At 42.5% G+C, this 21,844-nt stretch overlaps 1 protein-coding gene across 6 annotated transcripts in view; it reads right to left on the reverse strand.

Annotated features, from left to right (window-relative positions):
- ZNF365 (zinc finger protein 365) overlaps positions 1 to 21,844 on the reverse strand; it is a 52,794-nt gene that overhangs the window by 9,832 nt on the left and 21,118 nt on the right. For 2 of the 6 annotated variants that reach the window (XR_009352610.1, XM_059170142.1), the window contains exons 1-2: positions 13,462 to 14,128; positions 10,834 to 11,589 (exon numbers count right to left, since the gene is read on the reverse strand). Coding sequence is in view for 5 of the 6 variants with exons in the window: in XM_059170142.1 (XP_059026125.1) it covers positions 10,834 to 11,576 (743 nt within the window). In the remaining variant the exon portion in view is untranslated. Of the gene's footprint in view, positions 1 to 10,833; positions 11,590 to 13,461; positions 14,130 to 21,844 lie in introns of those variants that run through there. The other 4 variants (XM_059170145.1, XM_059170146.1, XM_059170147.1 and 1 more) reach the window with 3 other exon arrangements.

Raw genomic sequence — 21,844 nt, forward strand, 5'->3', positions numbered from 1 at the left:
TAATGAAATTTGTTCTTTATAAAGATTCAAATACAGGAGGAATATAAAGAAGAAAATACCATCTGAAACCCCATCATCCTGAGACCACCACCTGTAACTATTTGGTAGCCATTCTCACCGGCAACTCTGCATACGCGCACACGCGCGCACACACACACACACACACACACACACAGGTGATTGGCCTGAGAATTCTCAGCACCAGGTAATCAGCACGACCAACATATTATCACAACTCCCTTCATCCAGTTCTCTATAAGAAATTATAAAGATCCTTTCAGCCTTCCCCTCCGTCATGCACACCACCAGGGGTAATGAATGCCATCATTTTACTACTTGTTGGCTACAGTACTTCTTGTATATGCCTTCAGGATCTCTCTAGACTGTCAAGAAGTACCCCTTCCTTTTTCTGGCCACGTTCAACATATGCAGAACCAAGATTCTAAAGACTGCTCAGTCTCCTCCCAGCCTCTTTCATTTCAGATTAAGAAATCCCAGTTGGAAAACATCTAACCTCATGTTCTAGATAGTTGATGAAATCCACTGCCGTCTCTGCACCTTCCACTATGCTCCATCGTTTCCTGAGAGCAGGACTTCAGGTAAGCCTGACCCAGGAAGTCTGGCAGAAGGTGTTGGCAAAAAAGTGGTTTCTTGCTCCTTTATTCTTACAACCAGTCAGTGACTCGCTTTTACAATTAGTTGTGATTTTTTTCTCTCATAAGTCACACTTGGCTACACTGAAACCTTTCTGACACTTCCTTCAGAGTCAAACTTCTCTGCAAAACCTTGGAAATTATGTATTTATAAAAATAGAAAGGAGATGGTTCTGATGAAATGCATCACAGAACTGCTTATCATAGTAGCCCCCTTTTTTTCCCTAGTTTCCTAGCCAGGATCAAATATAAACCCCAATTCCTTAATAATTCTAGTATTTTTCAGTAGCTAAGAAATATTCACATAAAAGAAATGAATCCCTTTGGAAAGGAGCTTTCTCCCATCACCAAGTCTCAAGTTGATTTCCAGATGTTTCTGTATGCACCCAGCATGGAAGCAGTGCATTTTCCAAGCTGTTCAGGCCACAGACTGGCCAGTTTTCAAGCTCTACCGTCATTCAGCTTTGATCCGCCTCTAAGTAACCTTACCTAGCCACAAAATAATGGATGGAGGGTCCATCCAGGTGCTACGTCCAGCATGCCACAGCTGTTCATGGCTCCAAGGAATGGAGCTCAAAAGTACCACTAGAACAAAGAGCCTGGGAAATGGCTATGCCTTCCTCTTTCCGATAAAAAGGCTTCCATTCATTCAGAGTCAAGCCCATTGTAGAAACTTCATAGGTGATATTTAGGTAATATTCATATATGACACCTGAATCATGACACAGGTCTCCAAACTGTACTTCTCAGGAAAATAGCCAAAACCCACAACCCTCTCCCCTACCCAAAAGAAAAACATAGAAAAAGAGCCAATTTTTTTCCTGTTCATTTTGGTTTGTAATAAATAAATAAGGCAATAGATAAATAAAATAAAATAAAATAAATAAATAAATAAAATAAAATTTCCTCATTATAGAAATATTACTTACATTTATTTGGGAAACATAAAAATTGACCTATTGAAAGATCTAAAACTGAGCAAGGGCCAAATCAGCTTTTTTGTTCTCTGCTTAAGCCCATCATTCGATAGTATACATGACACATAATGTTCACTATGTATTCATTGTAATGAGTATTTTAAAAGGACAAGGAAGAAACAAAAAATGACCCACAATCCTAACACCGAAAGGTAACTACTATCACCATCCTAGTATGTTTTTCCAGTCTTTTTTTTTCTCTATGCAATATTTACTATGTGGGGTTCTCAGGCTGTAACGCCTAAAATGTAAAACAGCAATATTTGACAACTTAATCCCACAGGATTAATATCTCAAAAGCAAGAAGACAAATCTGAGTGCAATACAGTTTATGGCTGTATTTTAAATCATGGAATGTTTTGCTATCGGTTCTATATAAAACTTTTTCAAATTAACATTAATGCTCCTAGCTGATCCTGGGGAGCTATGTCACGTTGCAGAAAGAAGCATCTTTTTCTAACATCTCCCTCACCCAATTACCCTGTGCCCTGAAGCTGAGAAGTTAACACCCTTTGCATTTTTCAACCAACCTGGCGTCAATACTAACATAATTTCACTTTATGAGTGGTTCACATCAACTAAAAAAAGAAAGAAAGAAAAAGAAAAGACAGAAGAAGCCTGATGATTTCATTTTAAATATGATGTTATATCAGACGATGGCTGGAGAAGTGCCTCTTGCTGAGAATATGTCTGGGTGTATTAGATAAAAACGGTTACCAAACCCAGTGACTAATTGGGGACTAGCCTGTGTGTACAACTTGATTCCCCTTTCACATCCTGTTCATTCTGGACTAACAATATCCAGAAACATTTCCTATTTCCCCAGGGAATCTTGGGAATTTCCTGAATGAAAAGAAATGAGGTTTAACCACATTGCATTTATAAGCACTTTAATAATTAGACCAAACCGTCGAATAACCATTCAAAGTGGAAGAAATACTAATGGGTTTCAATACAAAGAAGAACAAGATATTCCCTGATAGGATTTCAGATCTCATATCTTGATGAATCTTGAAGAAACTACCAGTTGTCAACTTTTGGCATAGTAGCCAAGCAGAATATCTTCTGTTCTCTGAAAAAGCTATTAAAGTACACCTCCCTTTTCTTACTACATATATATGTGAGCTTGGATTTCCTTCATCTACTTCAACCAAAAGATTTGCAGAAGAAATGCAAAAGTGACAAGGTACAGCTGTATTCTATTTAAGTCAGATATTACAAATATTTGCAAGACCTATAAAACCATGCAACTCCTTCTGCTAAATTGTTTTTAGGAAAACAGTTATTTTTATACAAACATGTTATTTATGCTAACAAGCAATAGATTTCTTATTATTTTTACATAAATTAATAATTGTTTTTTAAATTTCTAAGTTTTCTTTTTTTTGTAAGATTTTATTTATTTGAGAGAAAAAGAGAGAGAGAACACGAGTGGAGGTGAAAGGCAGAGGGAGACGGCGAGAGAGAAACAGATTCCGCACCGAGCAGGGAGCTTGATGCGGGGTTCGATCCCAGGACCCTGAGATCAAGACCCGAGCTGAAGGCAGACAGTTAACCAACTGAGCCACCCCGGTGCCCCTAACTTTTAATTTCTAATACAGTAAATATTGATAGATAAAACTCATGCAAACAAAACTTCTGGGGGTCCTCGGGTATTTTTTTTCTTTTAGCAATATAACGAGAAGGGGGGCCAAGGAATCTGAGACGCTGCCCCACTCGGTACAAGTGCTCCTGAATCTCAGAACGCGGGTGCGGAGTGGACAATGCGGTCTGCAAGCCCAGGAGGATGCGGTCACAGCCCGCACATTTATTTATTCTGCTATTCCATAACTCAACAAACATTTATTGAATGTTAGCTAGTACTGGGTTTAGTGTTGGGGCTTTCGTGAACCCACGGCTATCCTTGAGAAGCTGACTGCGGTATGCGGGGTCAGCCCACATTTCCTGGGAAGGACTGAGGAGTATATATTTCGGGTTCCGCAGGCCATCTGGTCTCTGTCACACTTACTCAACTCTCCCTAGCACAAAAGAACCACAGGGGCTGTGTAACAATAAAACTTTATTTACAGACACTGAAATTTGAATTTTGTATACTATCTATATGTCATGAATTATTAGTTTTCTCTTGAGTTCTTTTTCGAATTAAAAATTCTTGGCTCACAGGCTCCTCAAAATCAGGTAGCAGGCTGGATCAGGCTGGTGGTGTGCTAAGCCTGGATACAGTCGGAGAAGCAAACATTAAAAGAAACAAATACTGAAATAAATATGTAATTACAAAGCTGAGCTGAATGATTAAGAGAAAGAATAACACGATGCCATCTGAGAGAAGAGGAAGACACTTGTGCGGTTTTATTTTAGGTTCTCAACCCTGTGACCTAGAATACAGGGGGAAGACTGGAGGGCCAGATGGGTGAGAAGACAGAGGGAGCCCGTGTGAAATCCCATCAGGCCGTGGTGCAAACCAGCTTTGGGGAAGCTAACTGATTCTACCTTACCTCCTGCCCTATCTTTGACTTCTCTTATATGTATTTTTTAAAGAGGTTAAATATAAGAGAACTCAAGGTTTTAAGCTTTGGTGGAAAATATGTTTATTCAAAATCAATATTTGGTACTAAAGAAAGAAATACCAGTATAGGAAAAGAAACTGGCCTGAAGCTCACTGTTACGCAGAATGATCTGCAGAGCTAGAAATCTGTCCATATCTTGAGATTCAGAAACAGAGGGGCACCAAGTGAAAAAGCCCTTATAGTGCAATCAAAGCTTTATTTGGAAAAAGTATTTTCCCCCCATGCACTTATCCATTTACAGGATAGCCATAAGGTCTGAAACATTGATAATATTTAATTTTTTTACAGATCAAACCTTTCCATTTCTTCCTCTGAGGTGGGTTAAAGACAGGATAATTCAGAAAAATTAAAGATACACTCTCATGGGATGAAACCACTCTAGAAGCAGGTGTAGAGACAGAGGGATTATGTGCACTGTGGTGTTCGCTACAATGTTACATAGCCATCGAACCCTGCACTGTTAATAGGAGACAACACACTGATCATATCATGTACGGTAATTTACAGTTATTTCCCTATGTTTCCAGCTTTCAGGGCCATCCTGTAGCCTGATGTCCCCCTTGGGCCTCATAAATGCACATCACCTCCCTCTCCGTTCCAGCACCAGGGATCTTCCTTCATCCTGGCTGTGAGTCAGATTCTTATTTCTGCACACATCGTTTTTCCACTAGGGTCTCTCCCCTTGCCTTTCCCTAGTCCCTGTTCTTAAGGAGTCTTCTGACCTCAGGGCTCTCCCGTTAGGAAGCTTTCCCACACATGCCTAGGTGTGGGTGACCTGCTGTGTTCTCCTGCAGAACGTTGCACCCTGTCACAATGCACACTGCAGAGAGGACCAGTCATGCCATGTACCCCATTCCACTGGGACATCTGTGTGGTCAGGGACCTTGCCGCCTCTTTCACTGTGGTCACCCTCGCACCAAACACAAGTCCAGCACACAACAGGCGCACAACAAATTTCTGCTGAGTGCGTGAAATGTACAGTCCATTTCTAGTTGAAAATCGTTAACTGACGAAAAGAGCTTGAGGTTTCTTTTTATCTTTTTCTAGACAAGTACGGGGCATAAAACCAAAAAGTAATCCACAATACAGGTACCTCCCACAGGACCGAGGGTGGGATCGAAAATGGATGCTTCTCTTCCATTCTAAACAACACTTTAAAATCAGCTTCTCCTCCCAAAGGCAAAGCTCTACCAAGTTATTTAAATTTCATTTTACATTACTGATTTATGAACCTCTTTGGAGGTATGTGAAATGGTAAAAATACCTCTGGCTAAAAATAGGCTAGCTATTGATCACAGAACACCTCAGACAGACCGCGATGTCAGCCACAAGCCAAATCCTGAAGCTGAAGTCTACAGCCAGCCAGTGCTGGGAGCTGGGCTGCTGACCTGGAGTTCAGGGCTGGCTCCTGCGTACCCCCATGGCCCCCCAGGCCCCCTGTGGAATCGGCACCTGTGGCACATCTGAAGCCAGGCCATCTCTACTTTTGTTGGCCTTTGGCCTCAACTTTCTCTCTTGGCTTCTTTGACTAAACCAAAACGTATATAGTTCTCATTAAGAGCTTAAAAAAATACCTTTAATGAGAAAGTCAAATGACTCCTACTGGTACTAAGTCGACCAACACTACATGTAAGGCCCTCAATCCAGAGAGAAGGCGACTGACACTAGACAGAGAAAAACGGAATATTCTCCTTGGTCTCCAGCCTTTAATCATCCCGAACAGGACATGTTTGACGTCCAGTTTTTCCTACATTATTTTTAAGTCTGCAGGGAAAGCAGCCTGGAAAGAGAGGACCTCATTTACATAAACACACTAAAATATGGAGCAAACAGACCCCTCCCTGTCCCACTGAACCCTACATGTAATGTGATTTTTCTTGGCCTGTTTCCTAGCTATGGATCCATCTGGAGACCAAGTTGTTACTGCTTTCACTGATCAAAAATAGGAATGCTGTAATTAAGTGGCAAGAGGGTTTAGCTGTGCAAAGCAAGTTACCAAGTCAAACTTACCTTTAAAAGTCCAGCATCCCACAGCAAGCTTAGGATAGAAACCTAAATGCCGGTTACCTGGCTCAGGCCACCCTTTATGCCTCTTTCATCATGTCCCTAGGGATCCGTTTAACATTTAATTTTACCTTCTGGCCTCTTGCTGTCATGAAAGCAGAAACAGGACTCACCTGCTATTCTACCCATGACCTAGAACAGTATCTGGCCCTCGGCAGGGACTTAGTGCAAGGTTTGTCTCCTGGGCTGACTCCCAGCAGAGAGCAGGGCAAATAATGAAAGAAGAAGGGAAGGATTATCTCTATCAGACTTCGCAAGGGAGTAGGATGGAGTTGAGACAGAATTACAAGGGGGCCCCTCATCACAATCAAGGGCTGGCTGTGGCACATGCTCCACTTTGACTGGCCATGGACATCCAGAGAGTCAAGTTAAAAAGACCTGGGCTGGTATTCCAGAAGCTGAATAGTGTAACCACACTTATGACGCCAGCATTTCCCTATTTCCCAACACTTTTGATGCCAGCTGACATTTGCTTTAATCTCATTAGAGAAATAAATGATGTCACCATAGCAGTTCTCTCAAAACAGCAAGGAAGCCAGCCCATTCCAAAATGGGCCAGATTCAGTATTACATAAGTCTTGACGCTTTGGGCAAATACCACATTTTCAAAAGTCTGGCTGAGACACAGTGAATTAATGGGAAAAGCACTCAGAAGAGAGACAGGGAATATGGGTTTCGATTTCAGCTGTGCTACCAAATTTTTGTCCTTGGGCAAGTCATTCCACTGCTCTGGGCCTTATTTTCTACTTCTGTAAAATGAGAGTGCTATCCTGAAGGAGACAGGAATACCTTTCAGTTCCCAAATCACACGACCTCCCCAGGGCCCCTCACTAACAGTCCTTCTTCTTCCTGCTGTCCCTTCAACGTCACTCTCCTCAACGCCACTGATGCGAACACTGCCCTTCCTCCTCACTTTCTCAGTGTGGACACTCCACATTAAAAAAAAAAAAAAAAATCTGTTCTTTAATGGCTTATCAACTTGAAACCATACCTTGTATTTAAGCACTTGCTCAGCTACCTTGGGTCTGAACATGGACATGATTGCAGGATCTTTTATTCTTCCTATGTAGGATCTTAGCTCCTTAGAGGAAAACAGCGAGTTTTTGTTCCCCGTATGCCCATAGCACAGTGTCCGGCCCATCACGGGTGCTCAGGTAGGGCTTCCCAGTCTCACCAGAGGAAGGTACAGAAATACTCGGGATTCACAGCATTGCACGGGTGTGCTCCAAACCTTGGATGACCGACTCAACCACAACTCAGCTACCATCCAAGTCCGTCCTCTCTTGTTAAGGGATACCTTACTGCAAGGTCGGCTGGGATTGATTTACCTGATTATGGGCAGTGCTACCTTATAGCTCTGAAAACTCCTTAATAAGTAAATACCTGCTTCAGTAGGACTTGTAAAGTTGCAGAGACTTTGCGAAGATGATGGGCACAGCTCCCTTGGATTTGTGCTCCAGAGACTTACAGACACCTCTCTCCAGAGGTACAATGAGACTCACCAGCCCCAAAGTACAAGATACTGCCTATCCAACCCATCTCCTCTGTTAGAGTTTACTTCGGCCTCTACAATGCACGGTGATTCAGCCTATAGACAGCTTCGGGGCAGAAGCGGCCCTGGAGTCTTTCATTTCAGTTTGAAAGAAAGGATTTTAAAGTTGAGAGAACAAATCCGTAAGCAGAAGAGCCTCATGCAAAATCCATAACCAAGTGTGCCTCCTAAGCCTCACTTGAAAGGCTTTTAAAGTGGATGGAAAAAAAAATCCATACGCAAGAGAGTCTCATGTAGGTGTTCGGGTTTTTTTTTAATGGAATCTCCCATTTGGGTCTCAAAGGGTCCCCAAGTTGACATCCACATCGACTAGGACTGTAACCACCTGCGTTTTCTCACAAATGAGTCTTGAGAGCTCATTTGGAGGGGTTTAGCCCCTGGTTTGCTTTCTGGCCAAATAGGGTTGTCCCATACTAAGAGGTCACCTCTTGGGTCCATGACACAGCACTGTGAGGCTGGTGAGGAGGGAAGGGCCTTGTCCCAGGCAGGCAAATCTAGTCAAATGAATTCGGTTTCAATGGTGTGGCAGATGGGCAGCTGACTTGCTCTCCATCCCCATTTCGGGGGCAGAGGCGGGTGTCAGGGAGATTGAACACCACAGACCCTGACAGAGCTGGCCATAGTCTCCCTCTCAGACCAAGAGCTCTAGTGTCCTTCCTGGAAACAAGACTCTTTCAGTGTTATTTTATGTACAGAAAGAGTGATTATTTGAGACTTGAATACAGAAACTGACAAGCCAGGCCAAATGAAGGCTTAAAAAAAATGGAGACTTTGTTAATTTTATGTCTAAAAGTTTAAGGCAGCTTCACTATATTTTCATTTAAAGTTTTTGTTTGTTTGTTTAATACTATTGCTTCCCCTCCTCCCCGGCTGTCCAAAATGACATACTAAAAACCAATTCATAATTTATCTTCAGATATACTCACAAAAACGTGAACAAAGATGTATGTATAAGGATGTTAACTGAGGCATTATTTTTAATACTAGAAAAACAGAACAAAACCGTGTATTCATTAATAGCAAACTGATGGAATCAGGCATGAATGCATCCACACCACAGAATACCATGCAAGAGCCAAAAGGAATGACATAATCCTATACTCAGGACCTGAAAGATGCCTGCGACATACCACATTAAAACGAAAAATATTCCATGCACAAGTGGCAGAACAGTATATGTCACGATTCCATTTGGGAGAATATAGTATGTCCGTGTATAAAGTACATATGATTGTATCTACACAGGAAAGCTCTAGAAGGACATTCACTGACCTAAACCGTAGCTTTCTCTGGAGGATGGAGCAGGGTATCGTTGGAGAGGAAGGGACCCTTTTAACACATACAATTCTACCCTGTTACATTTTTTTTGAGTATGTATTACTTTTTCAATTGGTCCTCAGGTGCTAGCACTGGGTTAACATTATCATAATTGATCCATGCATGTCCCACTTTTACAAAGTCAACCAGATGTTCTTAATAATAAAGCACTTTTGAACTCACAATGCCAAATAAAATTTAGATCCTTGAGAATAACTTAGATCTAACTATAGGATTCTCCCTGCCATCATACTGGCTTCCTTCCCAGCAACCACCAGCCCAAATCCCACATTTGTTATTACTTGTGTAATTAATAAGTAAAATATGACAAATCAATATGTGAAGTTTGTTTTCCTTTTAAATTCACTGCTCTTCAACCAAACAAACACCACAAATTTCATTCTAAGCTTTTCTTTGCACCTAGGGAACCCCAACTGCCATTTTTCCGGTGATGCAATGTTAATCACCCTGCTGGCCACAATAGTTCATCATGGCACAACTTCCCACAAGGAAACTCCAGAAGCCCAGAGAGAAACATTTTTCATTACAGATTATTTCCCTAAAAGGCAAGTAAATCCATGGCTGATTCGAATCTGTGCTCACTAGGTAATTAAAAAAATTTCTAGATGATCAGAGCAGGTTTTCCCTCTAGGTACAATGTAGGTATTTAGTGACACTAGGTAATGATCTCTTTAATATATAGGGTTTCTCAGCCTCAAACCAAACAGAGAAGCTTTACTACATTTTAAGAGATAATACAGGGTAGAAGTGTTCTAGTAGCCACGGAAAGTAGGAAATTAAGTCAATCTCTATAATATAACCCAGATTATTTGAAACCTTGCTCCTACTTTTTCCTAGGGTATCCATTTTTATGCTCTTTGATTCTACAAATTCTGAGCCTCCATTTAAAATTAAATCTAACATTCTGCATTTGGGAAATACACTGCATTACTAGGTAAGCTTTTCTAGTTTGAGTTGAAGCCATAGTTATTGATGAGGAAATGCTTTTCCAAGTACGATGTCTTTCACCTCTATCTTGTGAAAACCACTTGCCAACTCTGTGCGAACAGGCCTGACTGACTCTAGTCATACCATTCTACAAAAAGAAAATTCTCAAACTAAAATCACAGAAGCTAGCAGGATCAGAAAGTCTCCTCTGGGTTTACTAATGTCGGCTTCTTCCAAATAAAAACTATAATTAAATGGATTCTCAGCTACCAACATTTAATTAACACGAGCAGATAATCCAAAATGGCAAAGCAGCCAGAATTACTGGTATTCAGAGCATATTTTTATACTTGAACAAGACAGCATCTCATGCTCTTGACTCTGCTAGGCGGAGGCTACCAAGAAGGAATGGCTGGGCTAGAGCCCCCTCTCTGCCCGCCCACTCACCTGCCCCAGCTCACCAGCTAGCGCTGGGAACCGATCCCACCATGCATAGACCCCACTACTCCTCTCTCTCAAAACGTGCTGTAGTTTCCAAGGCGAGAAGGGACTCCATATTTTGTCTTTCCTGCTGCCGGCTCGTAGACTATACACAGAGAGGATAAATAGTATCAAAAGCCTTGTGGGTCCCGAGTTCAACTGTATCAGTGAGAAAGGCAGCCGAGGTACCTGCAAGCAATAAAAACCAATCCTGACTTTACATGTGCCCGTACCCCGGGGGGAGGTGTTTAAAGCGATGGTGCCGCACCACTTACTCTTCCTTCCGCAGCAGCTCCTCCTCCGACTCGGTCAGGCGCTGCCTCAGCGCAGCGATCATCTCCACCGCCACATCCACCTGGCGGTTCAGGACCCGCTCTCTCCTCTGCACCTCCTGCTTTTTCTGCGTCAGCTGCACAAAGGCCGCCCGAACTTCCAACAGTTCGGCAGTTTTCTGGGCCAACTCTTTGGTGAGCTTATCGATTCTCTTCTCGATGGTCCTGTCCACAGCCTCGACCATCCGGTTGAATTTTTCTCGGACATGAGCCTCGAAAGCGGCTTTGGTGTCCGGGGTGGGCAGTCCGGGACTGGAGCGCGGCCCCTCCAGCGAGTCTGCACGCAGGTCCAGTGCCGTGTAGGTCTGCACGTAGGACACGGGCCGCTCGGCCACCACCTCGAATGGCTTCCTGTCCTTGGAGTGTTCGTGCGAGATGCTGTACAAGTTCACATAGCTGGGTTTCTGCTTCACCACGTGGCCGGTGCCCTGCAGTTTTCCCTGCTTCAGGGGTTCTGAGGAAGTAACTAGGTCTGTGTCTTTGAAGGACGGAAAGAGGCTGCATTTGGTCAAGAGGGTTCTTTCCTGGTAGCTATGACTGAATTCCAGATGGGCCCTCAATGAGGACAGACTTCTAAATCTGGTATGGTCTCCACACCTCGGGCAGCGGAATGGCAGGCACACAGCAACATTCTCGAAGGACTCCTGCCAGGGGTATCTGCTTTCCTCAAAAGCCTTCTGTTGCATTACTCTTCAAGTCCTGAACAGGGCAACATAAAACAGATAGTTCACACATCTGTTTAAAAAACGCTCCTGAGGGGCACCTAGTGGCTCAGTGGGTTAAAGCCTCTGCCTTAGGCTCAGGTCATGATCCTGGGGTCCTAGGATCAAGCCGGGCATTGGGCTCTCTGCTCAGCAGGGAGCCTGCTTCCTCCTCTCTCTCTGCCTGCCTCTCTGCCTATCTCTGTCTGTGAAATAAATTATAAAAATCTTAAAAAAAAATGCTCCTGAAACACTTGTGGCCCGTTCATCAACACCACGGGCAGAGGCCTTTGGCTTCAAATGCCTTTGGTATATAATGTCTCACATTAAAATTAAAACCTACAATCTGTGGGCCAAATCCTTTCTGTGTTGCCTACTGCTGCTTTTGCACTAAAGGCAAAGGTGAGTGACCTCTGCAGCCTGCCAAGACAAAATGATTTACTCCTTGGCCTTTAGGAAAAAGCCTGCCAGCCTCTGCAACCCCTGCCCAGGATAAAGAAGGTGGATAACATTCTCTTTTTGCAGATGAGAAAACTGGAGCAAGGAGGTAAAGTAATGAATTCAAAGCCAGATGGAACATGGCAGCTCCAGAAGTGAAATTCAAGTTTCTTGCCCTCCCGAACTGAGTGCACTAACTGCAAATCTGTGCCCTATTTTACTGATACAATCCTGATAAGCATGAATTCCAAAAATGAGGAAGACTCACATGAATTGTCAAAACTGTCCCGAGAGAGCGAGTTCAGCGATCTTTCTTCAAACATAAGAATGATATTACTCAAGCTAGGTGCAGTGGCATTAAACACAGAATCAGCTGGAAATTTTTCAACCTGAGATTTTGCTTTCAGTTATTGCTGTGATGCCAGAAAGCAAAATGTTATTTTAATGACAGTCTCCATATTCCAGAATTACTGACATTTGGAAACTCAAGATATCAAATACGTTTTGACCCACTAGGGGCCATGGCCATGGCCAAGACTTTATAAAGATATGGTTTTCTGAATGATTTATCTCATCTCTGATCCTGTTTTAATATGATAACCTTTAGAGATGGCCAATATGTGAACCTGGCAGGTATCAGCATAACTCTTTTAATAACAGGAAGTTCTTATTTCCTTGTAAGAATTTATTATCTTAGCCCTAGCAACAGATGACTGCTAGCAACCCTATTCTGCAAGCGGGGCATATCTATTCCCTCCAGGAATGGCTTCTATTTTAATGTTAACAAGACTTGGGCCCCAAAAAGAGGAAGCTCAGCTAAGGGTCTATACCTGCAAAGTGTTGTTATTGGAACCTCAACCTCTTCGAAAAGCAGAGGCCCAAACCGTCCCCAGCCAGCTAGGAAAAGCCTCCAGGTTAATAAGCCTCTGGCCCCCCAGAGAGGAAAACCTCTTCCTGTGCTACTCCGGCCGTAAGATAGGCTGCAAACCCTGGCCGAAACGGCAGCAGAAAGGTGAAGGCAGGGGAAGTCACGATTCCAGGCGGCAATGGGAAAGGGTTGGCATCCCTGACTGGGGAAATGGGTAATCACACACTCTGGGAGTACTCATGCTTTCAAGGGCCCAGCGAAAACCCCAATCTACAGGGTTGGCGTTAAAGCCCTAATTTCCCTCTGCCCGCCCAGGGCAGTCTGGCCAAGTCACTGCCCCGAGGGTCCCGGCTCTCCCCGCCCCCGCTCCGCTGCGGGCCAGCCCTGAGGTGCCAGAGTGGATTCGTGCGCGCACGAGTTCCCGCAAGTGGGGGCCGACGGCGCAACTCCCCGCCGCGCGGAGAGGACGGGACCCCTCCCCAGCCCGGGACCGCTCGGCCGGCCCCCTCTGCCGCGCCCCCCGGGCCGGGCCGCAGGCGCAGAAGCCCAGCTGCCGCCACTTACCCGACTTGTTGCTGCAGCTGCAGCCGCTGCTGCTGCCGCCGCGGCCGGTGCTACTGCTGCGGGAGCGAAGCGGTTTTCAGCAGAGCCGTAAATCAGGCTAAGCCGGGGCCCGCTCCCACCCCCCGCGCACCCTCGCGCGGGGACCCGCGGCGTCCGGGGCGGAGCGTGGCGGGGGCGGCGCACGCGGCTGCCGGGGACCCCGGCGCCCGAGAGCGGACGCCCGGGGAGCGGGGGGCTGGGCCTGGGGCGCCGCGGCCCCGCGAGCGACACCCCGCTCTGCTCCGCGTGGGGAGGCACCGTCTGCCCGCCCCCAGCCGTGAAGCGGGATGGGGCTCAGGATCCCACTGACATCACGCGGGGAGACGCCGGGATCGCTCCCCGGGGGGAGGGAAGGGGAAAAGCGTGCCAGGCTTGGAGGCGCTGCGCTCTCTGCAGGCCCCGGCCAGCTCTTTTGCACTTTACAGTTACTGGGGAGCGGGAGAGTGTGGGTGAGGATGAGGCGCGGCTTGGGTATCTTCGCTAATCTGCCGGCAGCAAGGTCCGGTGGTTCATTTTAGGACCACTTCTTCCTAAGCAACGGGGACGAGAATGTCCCCGAATAACCTAGAGTCTCCTCTAGCCTTACCAGCCGAGCATCCTGGTGCTATGTTAACCGGCAGAACTAAATCTAGTGAAGTATGTGGGTTGTGAATAAATAAAGCGAGAAGACCCCCCCCCCCCCAACGCCCTCTCCCGGATCTGTGAGGGACACGCCTCCTCCCTCCCGGAGTCCTCAGGCATCCAGTCCCTGCCTCTCCCCGCAGGAGCGAAGATCTCTCATCTTACGGAGGTTTTCCTTCAGAAAGACCCTGATGACTCAGCATCTTATTTTAACCTGTTTCAGGGTATTCCTGGTCTAACTCTTGAAGTATGAAACCAGGGTAAAAGTTACTGTTGGGTTTTCTTATTAGAAAGGGAGATTCTGCTCATCCGTATTAGTTATTTCAATGCATCTTCTCGACTCCTAAGGGTGTCTCTGTTCTCAGAGTTTGCCATACTGCTCCTTTCAACGCTGATTTTATTTCTGCTGTGAATACCTCAATGACTATCTTAGATTTCGTTTGTTTATGTAATTAAGAGCCCAAGCTCTGGAGTCAGACATGATTCAAATCCTAATGCTGGGATTCAAATCCTGACTCCTAGGATCTGCATCAAGTTGGACTTTTCTGTCTTGGATTTCTCATCTGTGAAAGAGATAATGGGGAACTACCTTCTACTGGGGTGATGAGGATCAAATGAAGTTGTGAGGGTAAAACACTCCCTCTGACCCAGAACAACACTGATAAAATCAGCTCTGGTTATTTCAGGTACAAGAGAGAAGCCTACGCATCTATTAAAAAACAAAACAAAACAATAACACCACCAACAACGACAAAACAAAAATGAAGAGAATGGGAACTAAATACGCACTCACTTCCACATAAAGGGTGGTATAGGCTGTTGTGCTGGGGTGCTTTCTCTTTGAAAAGATATTTCATTGAATTCATCCGGTGACCCTCTCAAAAATGTTTATTTCAAAAACCAATTCACTTAGTAAAATATTTTTAAGTGTGAAATGTACATGTATTGGAGGGCAATCTCATCTTGGTCATCTAGCGGATGAGAGATGCATACAGGGAAAGCCTTAGAACAAAATAGACCAAATGTAGCCCTTGAGAAAAAAGGCTCTAGGGTTCAGGCCCCTCCCATTTCTTAGCTCCCTGCCTCTGGTCCTTGAGTTCCTCCCGTTTAAAAAAAAAAAAGGATAGGGATTTTCAATATCCTTTTTTCACCCTAAAAGTATCAAGGATAGTATCAAATAATTATGGAGAGGTTGTACTATGTAGGGAATAGAGTTGAGCACTGCGGGAAACTCAACTTTGATAGACATTCAGGACCTTACAGTTACACCACTTGCTCTTAAGTGGTATCCTCCCACTTCCAACCAGCAGCATGAGCATTGGTTAGTAACTAGTTAGAAATGCAAATTACGTGCCTCACACCAAACATCCGAAACTCTGAAGTGGGAGCAGGCATTCTGTGGTTTAACAAGTTCTGCAGGTAATTCTAATGAACACTAGTTTTGAGAACCTCTCATTTACACAGTACTTCTTCATTTACTGTCTACAACAAACCAAAAGGTGTGCTATCTCCATGATCATTGTGTTTACGCTGGGCACTGTGCTAAGCATTTTATTATCTCATTTAATCTTGCCAACACCTGCGAAGGAGAGGGGACCCTGTGCCCTTGGTTTCAGCCACACTGGTATTCCTTTCTTCCTCCAAGTGTTCAGTTTTTCCATCTCAGGTCCTTCTTTCTGGATAATGCCTACTTATCTGTCAGGGCTCAGCTTCCGTGGTGCCATTCCCAGGAGGTCTGCCCTGATCCTGCCCAGCCATTTAGCTCCTGCTAGTAAAATTTACCACAGCAGAGTTTATCACAATGGAAAAAATTTGTAGAATTACCTATTTAATATTTATGTCCATTATTAAATCATAAGCTACATGAGTCAGGGACTTTGTCCTACTTCCCAGCATATTCACAGTACCTGTTACGGTGTTGGTCACATACAAAGTGCTCAGTAAATATTTTTTGAAGGAATAAATGTTGAAATGAATTCCCTTTCTACTTAAGGGAAAGCTGAGGCTCAAAAAAGTTAACTAACTTTCCTAAAATGACACACCTAGAAAGGATTAGAGCCAGGACTCTAAACTCCAGATTTTAATCACTATTCTCACAGCCTTTCCAATTTCTGACAAGAAAATAAAATTCTGAGAGAAAAAATTACTTTCCTGAAGTCATATAGCAAGTAAGTAATAGAATCAGGATTAGAATCCATGTCTCCTAATATGTATGTTCTTTTATACTACATTATGCTATTTTATCCTGCCCTTCAGGATCTTACAGCTAGTGGGATGGACAGGCATAGATATGTGGGACAAATTAAATTTGTAGTAAAAGAAATTAAGTAGGACATAGCTACAGGGCTTAGAATTGTGCCAGGTACATAGTAGATGTTCAATAAATGTCTACTGAATGAATAATGATCATTCCACCTTTGGAATATTTACAACATGTTTCCTGCTGACTGTTTATGACGATATCTAATGTTTCTCAGAGAAGGGTTCTTGAAGTCTGGGAAGCTTGTTAAAATGCAGATGTCTGGAATTTTTACCTGGAATAATTACTTGAAATCTATGTGGTATGATTCTCGAGAATCTGCATTTCCCCCTATCTCCAGGTAACTCTCATATCCACTGAAGTCTGAGAAACAATTCGTTGTTAAAATCCATTCAAGGCAGACATTTGTAGTGCAAGGGGAAATGCTGCTTGAGATGTCATGAAAGTTGCTGAAGGTCACACCACTTACAAGCATCAGAGATAGTAAGGATATGAATTGTCTAGACTCCAAAAGGCTGTGCTCTTTCCACTGCCACCATCAAAGAGAGAGATGGGGAGTGGAAAATACTCTGGGCAAGATGGAAGAATAGGCAAGGAGGAAGGAGGGAAGGAAGGCAAAATGATTACTGGGGAAAAAAGATTTCATTGAAAAGGGAAAGAGACTATGGCCAGGGTTGTCAGACCATCCTGCTGAAAGCCCTGAGAACTGAATGGAGATTTATGAATGGAGATTTACGGGCTGCCTTGCCTCTCTCCTTGTCTCCTTGTCTCCTTGCATCTTCTCATGGTAACCAGGACAGCCTTTCAAACACAGGTTTCTTGACCCACAGAGGCTTTCTAAATGGCAAATGCACTTTATTAAATACAGTGGTTACATTTGCCAAAAAGTGACTTTAGAAGGACCAAACACAGACCCTTTCAAATGTGAATAAGCTCCCCAGATCAAAGGAGGACCCCAGATTAGCATCTGTGTGCCCTTCGACCCCTGAATGACAGAGCTAGGAAGTGTCCTGAAGATCAGAGGCAGTCCTCTTCAGTCAGACAAATCATGTCACACAGAATGTCAGGTAATTATGAAAATCCAGGGAGGAAGGATATGAGTAAACTTGCTCCAGACTGACGTTAAGTATTGACTTTATGTAGCAGATAAGTTCTCTGCTGTTACATCTTCATCTCCCTAACACACCTAATTGCATTTATGTATTCTGTTTATCCAACAAGAATAATGGCGTGCCTACTATGTTCCATTACTAATTGCTTGCTTCGTTTCAGCTTCAGAGTCGGCACTCTAATCTAGCTTTAAACCCTCTACCAGAATAATCTACTAGAAAACTCTATTTCTGTTAAATTTTGTTGGCATGGCAACCACCAAGCAACACCATGGAGAGTGCCTTAAATCCCACAGCAGTCTGTTAGCCTGAGTGAGTCTGCAGAGAGGAGGCCATATAGAGAGGCTAAAAATAGACAATTTACAGCAAGGTGCCCTGCGCCTCTACCACCCAGGACGATTATTACTTATTTCCTCCCTTGGCTTGGGTTAGACTGGAGCCATATCGGAGAATGGGCCAGGCTTCCAACTGGCACGGTTTTCCAGCCCTATTCCTGGACTGGGAATGTGGAGACCTGAGGTCTAAAGCCATCTTCACCCCCTAATGAGCTGAATGAGGTTCTATTCAGGTGGGGCAACGTATCTGGGATTGAGTGTCCTTGTTTGGAAAGGGCAGGAGCTGGTATGAATGAAGGACTCCCCTAGTTACTAGTCTAACATGTTTGTCATTGCCTGACTAACAAAGATTAGGGGACTAGGGAAGGAGACACAGCAGTGATGATGGTGGCAAAATTTGTCAACAGGTAATTCAGCAAATAACTTTAGTTGTCATCTCTTCCAGTAATATCAGCTAGTGTGTATCAGTTGTTGACCACGTACTGAGGATGATTCTAGGTGACTCCACAGAATATGCTATTTTACCTTCCTAGCAAGACTTGGGGAAAGGCATTACGGGTACCCTATGTTAAAAATGAGTAAACTGAGACACAGAGCTATAAAGCAAATATCATTTTCACAGGAGTAGCAAATTATCTAGCTAGGATTTGAATTTGGAACCATCTAAATTCAGAACCCACAGGCTGACCATGATTCTGTTGTATCCCTTGTGCCTCGACCATTCCCTGGCACCCATAGGGCTCTCAAAGACTAATTGTCAAATGTGCAGTAAATGACCTGTATGCTAGAAGGTTCTCAGTGCCTATTTTTCAAAAATCTTCAAGGCTTTTTTTTCTTTCTTGGTAATTTATTATGTGAAGAGAAACCTTTGAGACATCTCCCCTAAGTGAAATGGTTGCAGGAGAGCTAGAAAGCATGTTGCTGTGGAATAAAATACACAGAAAAAGATACAGTTAAAATAGGGGGATTGTTAGATAATGAGTCTGAATTATGCAATTATGTGACGAATGAATTATGAAACTGATGTTCTGTCAAAATAGGGCCTGTTTTCTAGGACCCAGAATACATGGGCAATTTTGTTCCTCTATTTTAGGTGAAATTTTGTTTTTAGAAGCAGAGAGGGAAAAGAAAGCTCTTATAACTATAGGCAAGAGAGAACTGAACTTGAAAATAAAATACAGGCTATAGAAATAATTCTTATTAGGAAGAAAGGTTGCCCCCCTCCCTACACCCCCGCTCTGCCCCCAGCAGTGCAGGACTGATTTTCTAGGTTATGCTAAGAGATGTATTGTACTAGGCTCATGGCTAAGATCAGAAGGTAATTTAAAAAGACAGCTTCTTTGGAGCATGACTATTATCAGGTGAAAATAAGTAGTGTTTTTCAGTGTCTACCACCTAGTCTAATTCCTCTCTAAAAATAAGTTGTTAGATTAAAGTTTTTATTGGAGATGAACACACAGGTAATTTTTCATATCGTAAGTGTGAATCATAATGAATTTTCACAACTAGATACACTCATGTGACCAGAATCCAGATCAAGAAACAGAGATTCTGCTTCCCAGAACATTCCTTTGTATTCCTATCAAGGACCCACTGTTTCCTCCCCTGGGGTAACCATTACCCTGACAGCAAACAGCATGGATCAGGCCTGCTTCTGTGTGCTTCACGTAAATGAAATCGTATTGCACGTAACCTTTTTGGTTTGGGTAGATGCTGACTAAAAGTATTCAAAGATGTTATTCAAATTTATAAACAAACCTACCCATCATGTGGAAGGGTCCCAAACACTACACATCCTCTCCAACTCTTGGAATTTTCTCATGTTAATTGAGCCATTCTGGGGGATGTGTGCTGACAATCTCATTGTGGTTTAATCCACAAGCCCCTGCTGGCTAACAAGGGTGAAGCACTCATTCACACATGTTTTTGGATATTTGATATTGTCTTGTGAAATGTCTGTTCAAATCTTTTCTTCATTTTTCTCTTGGGTTGTCTGCCTTATTCTCCTTGATCAGTGGAAGTTTCTGTGTACTCGAGATACAGTCCCTTGTTATAAATACATATGAGGAGATTTTCCTTTATATAAGTCAGCACATTTTAGGTCTCATTTAAGAAATCTCTCCCTCCTTCAAGGTCATGAAGATATGTTCCCATGCTGTCCTCTAAGCCTTTTTGTTTAATTTTCACATTTAAATCTACAATCCAACTGAAATTATTATTTGAGTAAGAGGAGAGAAAGGGGTCCATATATGTTTTTTCACATGTCCAGTTCATCCGGCGACATTTGTTGAAAATATTATTCTTCACCCATTGCATTATTGCCTTTGTCATGAATCAGGTGACCATTTATGTGTGGGCTCTCTAATCTAGTTAACTGATTAGTTTATATAACTTTGAGTTCACTACTCTAGCTTTATGATGTGTTTTGTTCTCAGGAACAATGAATCTTCCAGCTTTGTTCTTTCTCTTCAATTGCCTTAGTTATCCTTGGGCCTTTGCATTTCCGTATAAATTTTAGAATCAGCTTGTCACCTTCTCTAAAACAAAAACAAAAACAAAAGCCTGCTGGGATTTTGACTGGGATAGTGTTAATTTGTAGATTAGTCTGGGAACGGGCACATTGAGCCTTCTAAATATTGAAAGTGTATTCCTAAATTCATTTAGATATTAGTCTCTCTCAAGAATGTTTACTGGGCATTGCAAATCTTTTGTTGAAATTATTACTATATAGCTTATGTTTTATACTAACATAAAAAGTACATTTTAAAATATGACATTGCAGTTGTAACAATATATAGAAATACAAATGATTTTTAAATAATGATCTTGTATTGCAGATTTCAATTATTATTGCAGATTTCAATTATTATTTCAACATTGCAGTTTCAATTATTATTTCAAATAGTTTATGGATTCTTTTGAATTTTTGTAGGATATAATCATGCAGTCTAGAAATACTGACAGTTCTTTTTTTCTTTTTTTCTTTCAAATCTGAATATCTTTTAAAATATATTGCAATGGATAGGACCTCCAGCAAAATATTGGATGTAAGTAATAACAGCTGGCGTTCTTGTCTCACTCCTGATCAGAAGGGAAGTTTTCAATATCTCACCATTGGGTATGATGTTTGCTGTTGATTTTTTGTAATATTCTTTATTTGTTTTAGAAAGTTTACTTTTTATTCTCAGTTTGTGAAGAGTATTTTTTAATATATAATAAATGAGGGAGAGAGAAGTTTTGTCAAATTATTTCTCTGTATCTATCAAGATGTTCATTTAAAGTTTCTCCTTTTTTTTTGGTTAATATGGTTGGATTAACTTTCGAATGTTAACCCAATCTTACATTCCTAGAATAGGTTCGATTCATGTCACTAGATTCAATTGTCAAAAAATTTTTTAAAGATTTTTACATCTGTGTTCATGAGTGATAGGTCTGTACTTCTTTCTTGTAATGTCCTTGTCAGGTTTTGGAATTGTGCTATATTGGTCTCAACAAAAGTTGGATTTGAAAAACAGTCTGTATTCTGGAAGAGGTTAAGCAAGATTTGTGTTATTTTTCTTTTCCTTAAATATTGTGAGAATTTACCAGTGAAACCAAGAGAGCCTAGAATTTTCTTTGGGGGAGATTTTTTTAAAATAATGAATTAACTATCTTTAATAGATAGTGAACTATTCAGATTTTCTACCTCTGACAGTTTGGGTAAGTTGTATTTTTCTAGGATTTTATCCATTTCACTTTAATGGTCAAATTCATTGTTGTTAAAGTATTTAATTACCAAGTAGTTGCATTATTCTAGTTATATTTTGTTATTGATTTGTATTTTGATTTTATTGTAGAAAAATAGCACACTATGAATGACTTTAATTTTTTCAGATTTGTTGTATCTTTCTTTATGACTTCAGTAAAAGATCCATTTGCCCTTGAAAAGAAGGTGAATTCTATCGTCTCTTGATGTAGTATTCTATATAAGTCAGATCAAGTTGGTCAAGTGTGTTGTTTTTATGGATATTTTTTGTTAG

Source organism: Mustela lutreola, chromosome 4 (genome assembly GCF_030435805.1).
Source record: "Mustela lutreola isolate mMusLut2 chromosome 4, mMusLut2.pri, whole genome shotgun sequence".
NCBI classification, from domain to species: Eukaryota; Metazoa; Chordata; class Mammalia; order Carnivora; family Mustelidae; genus Mustela; species Mustela lutreola.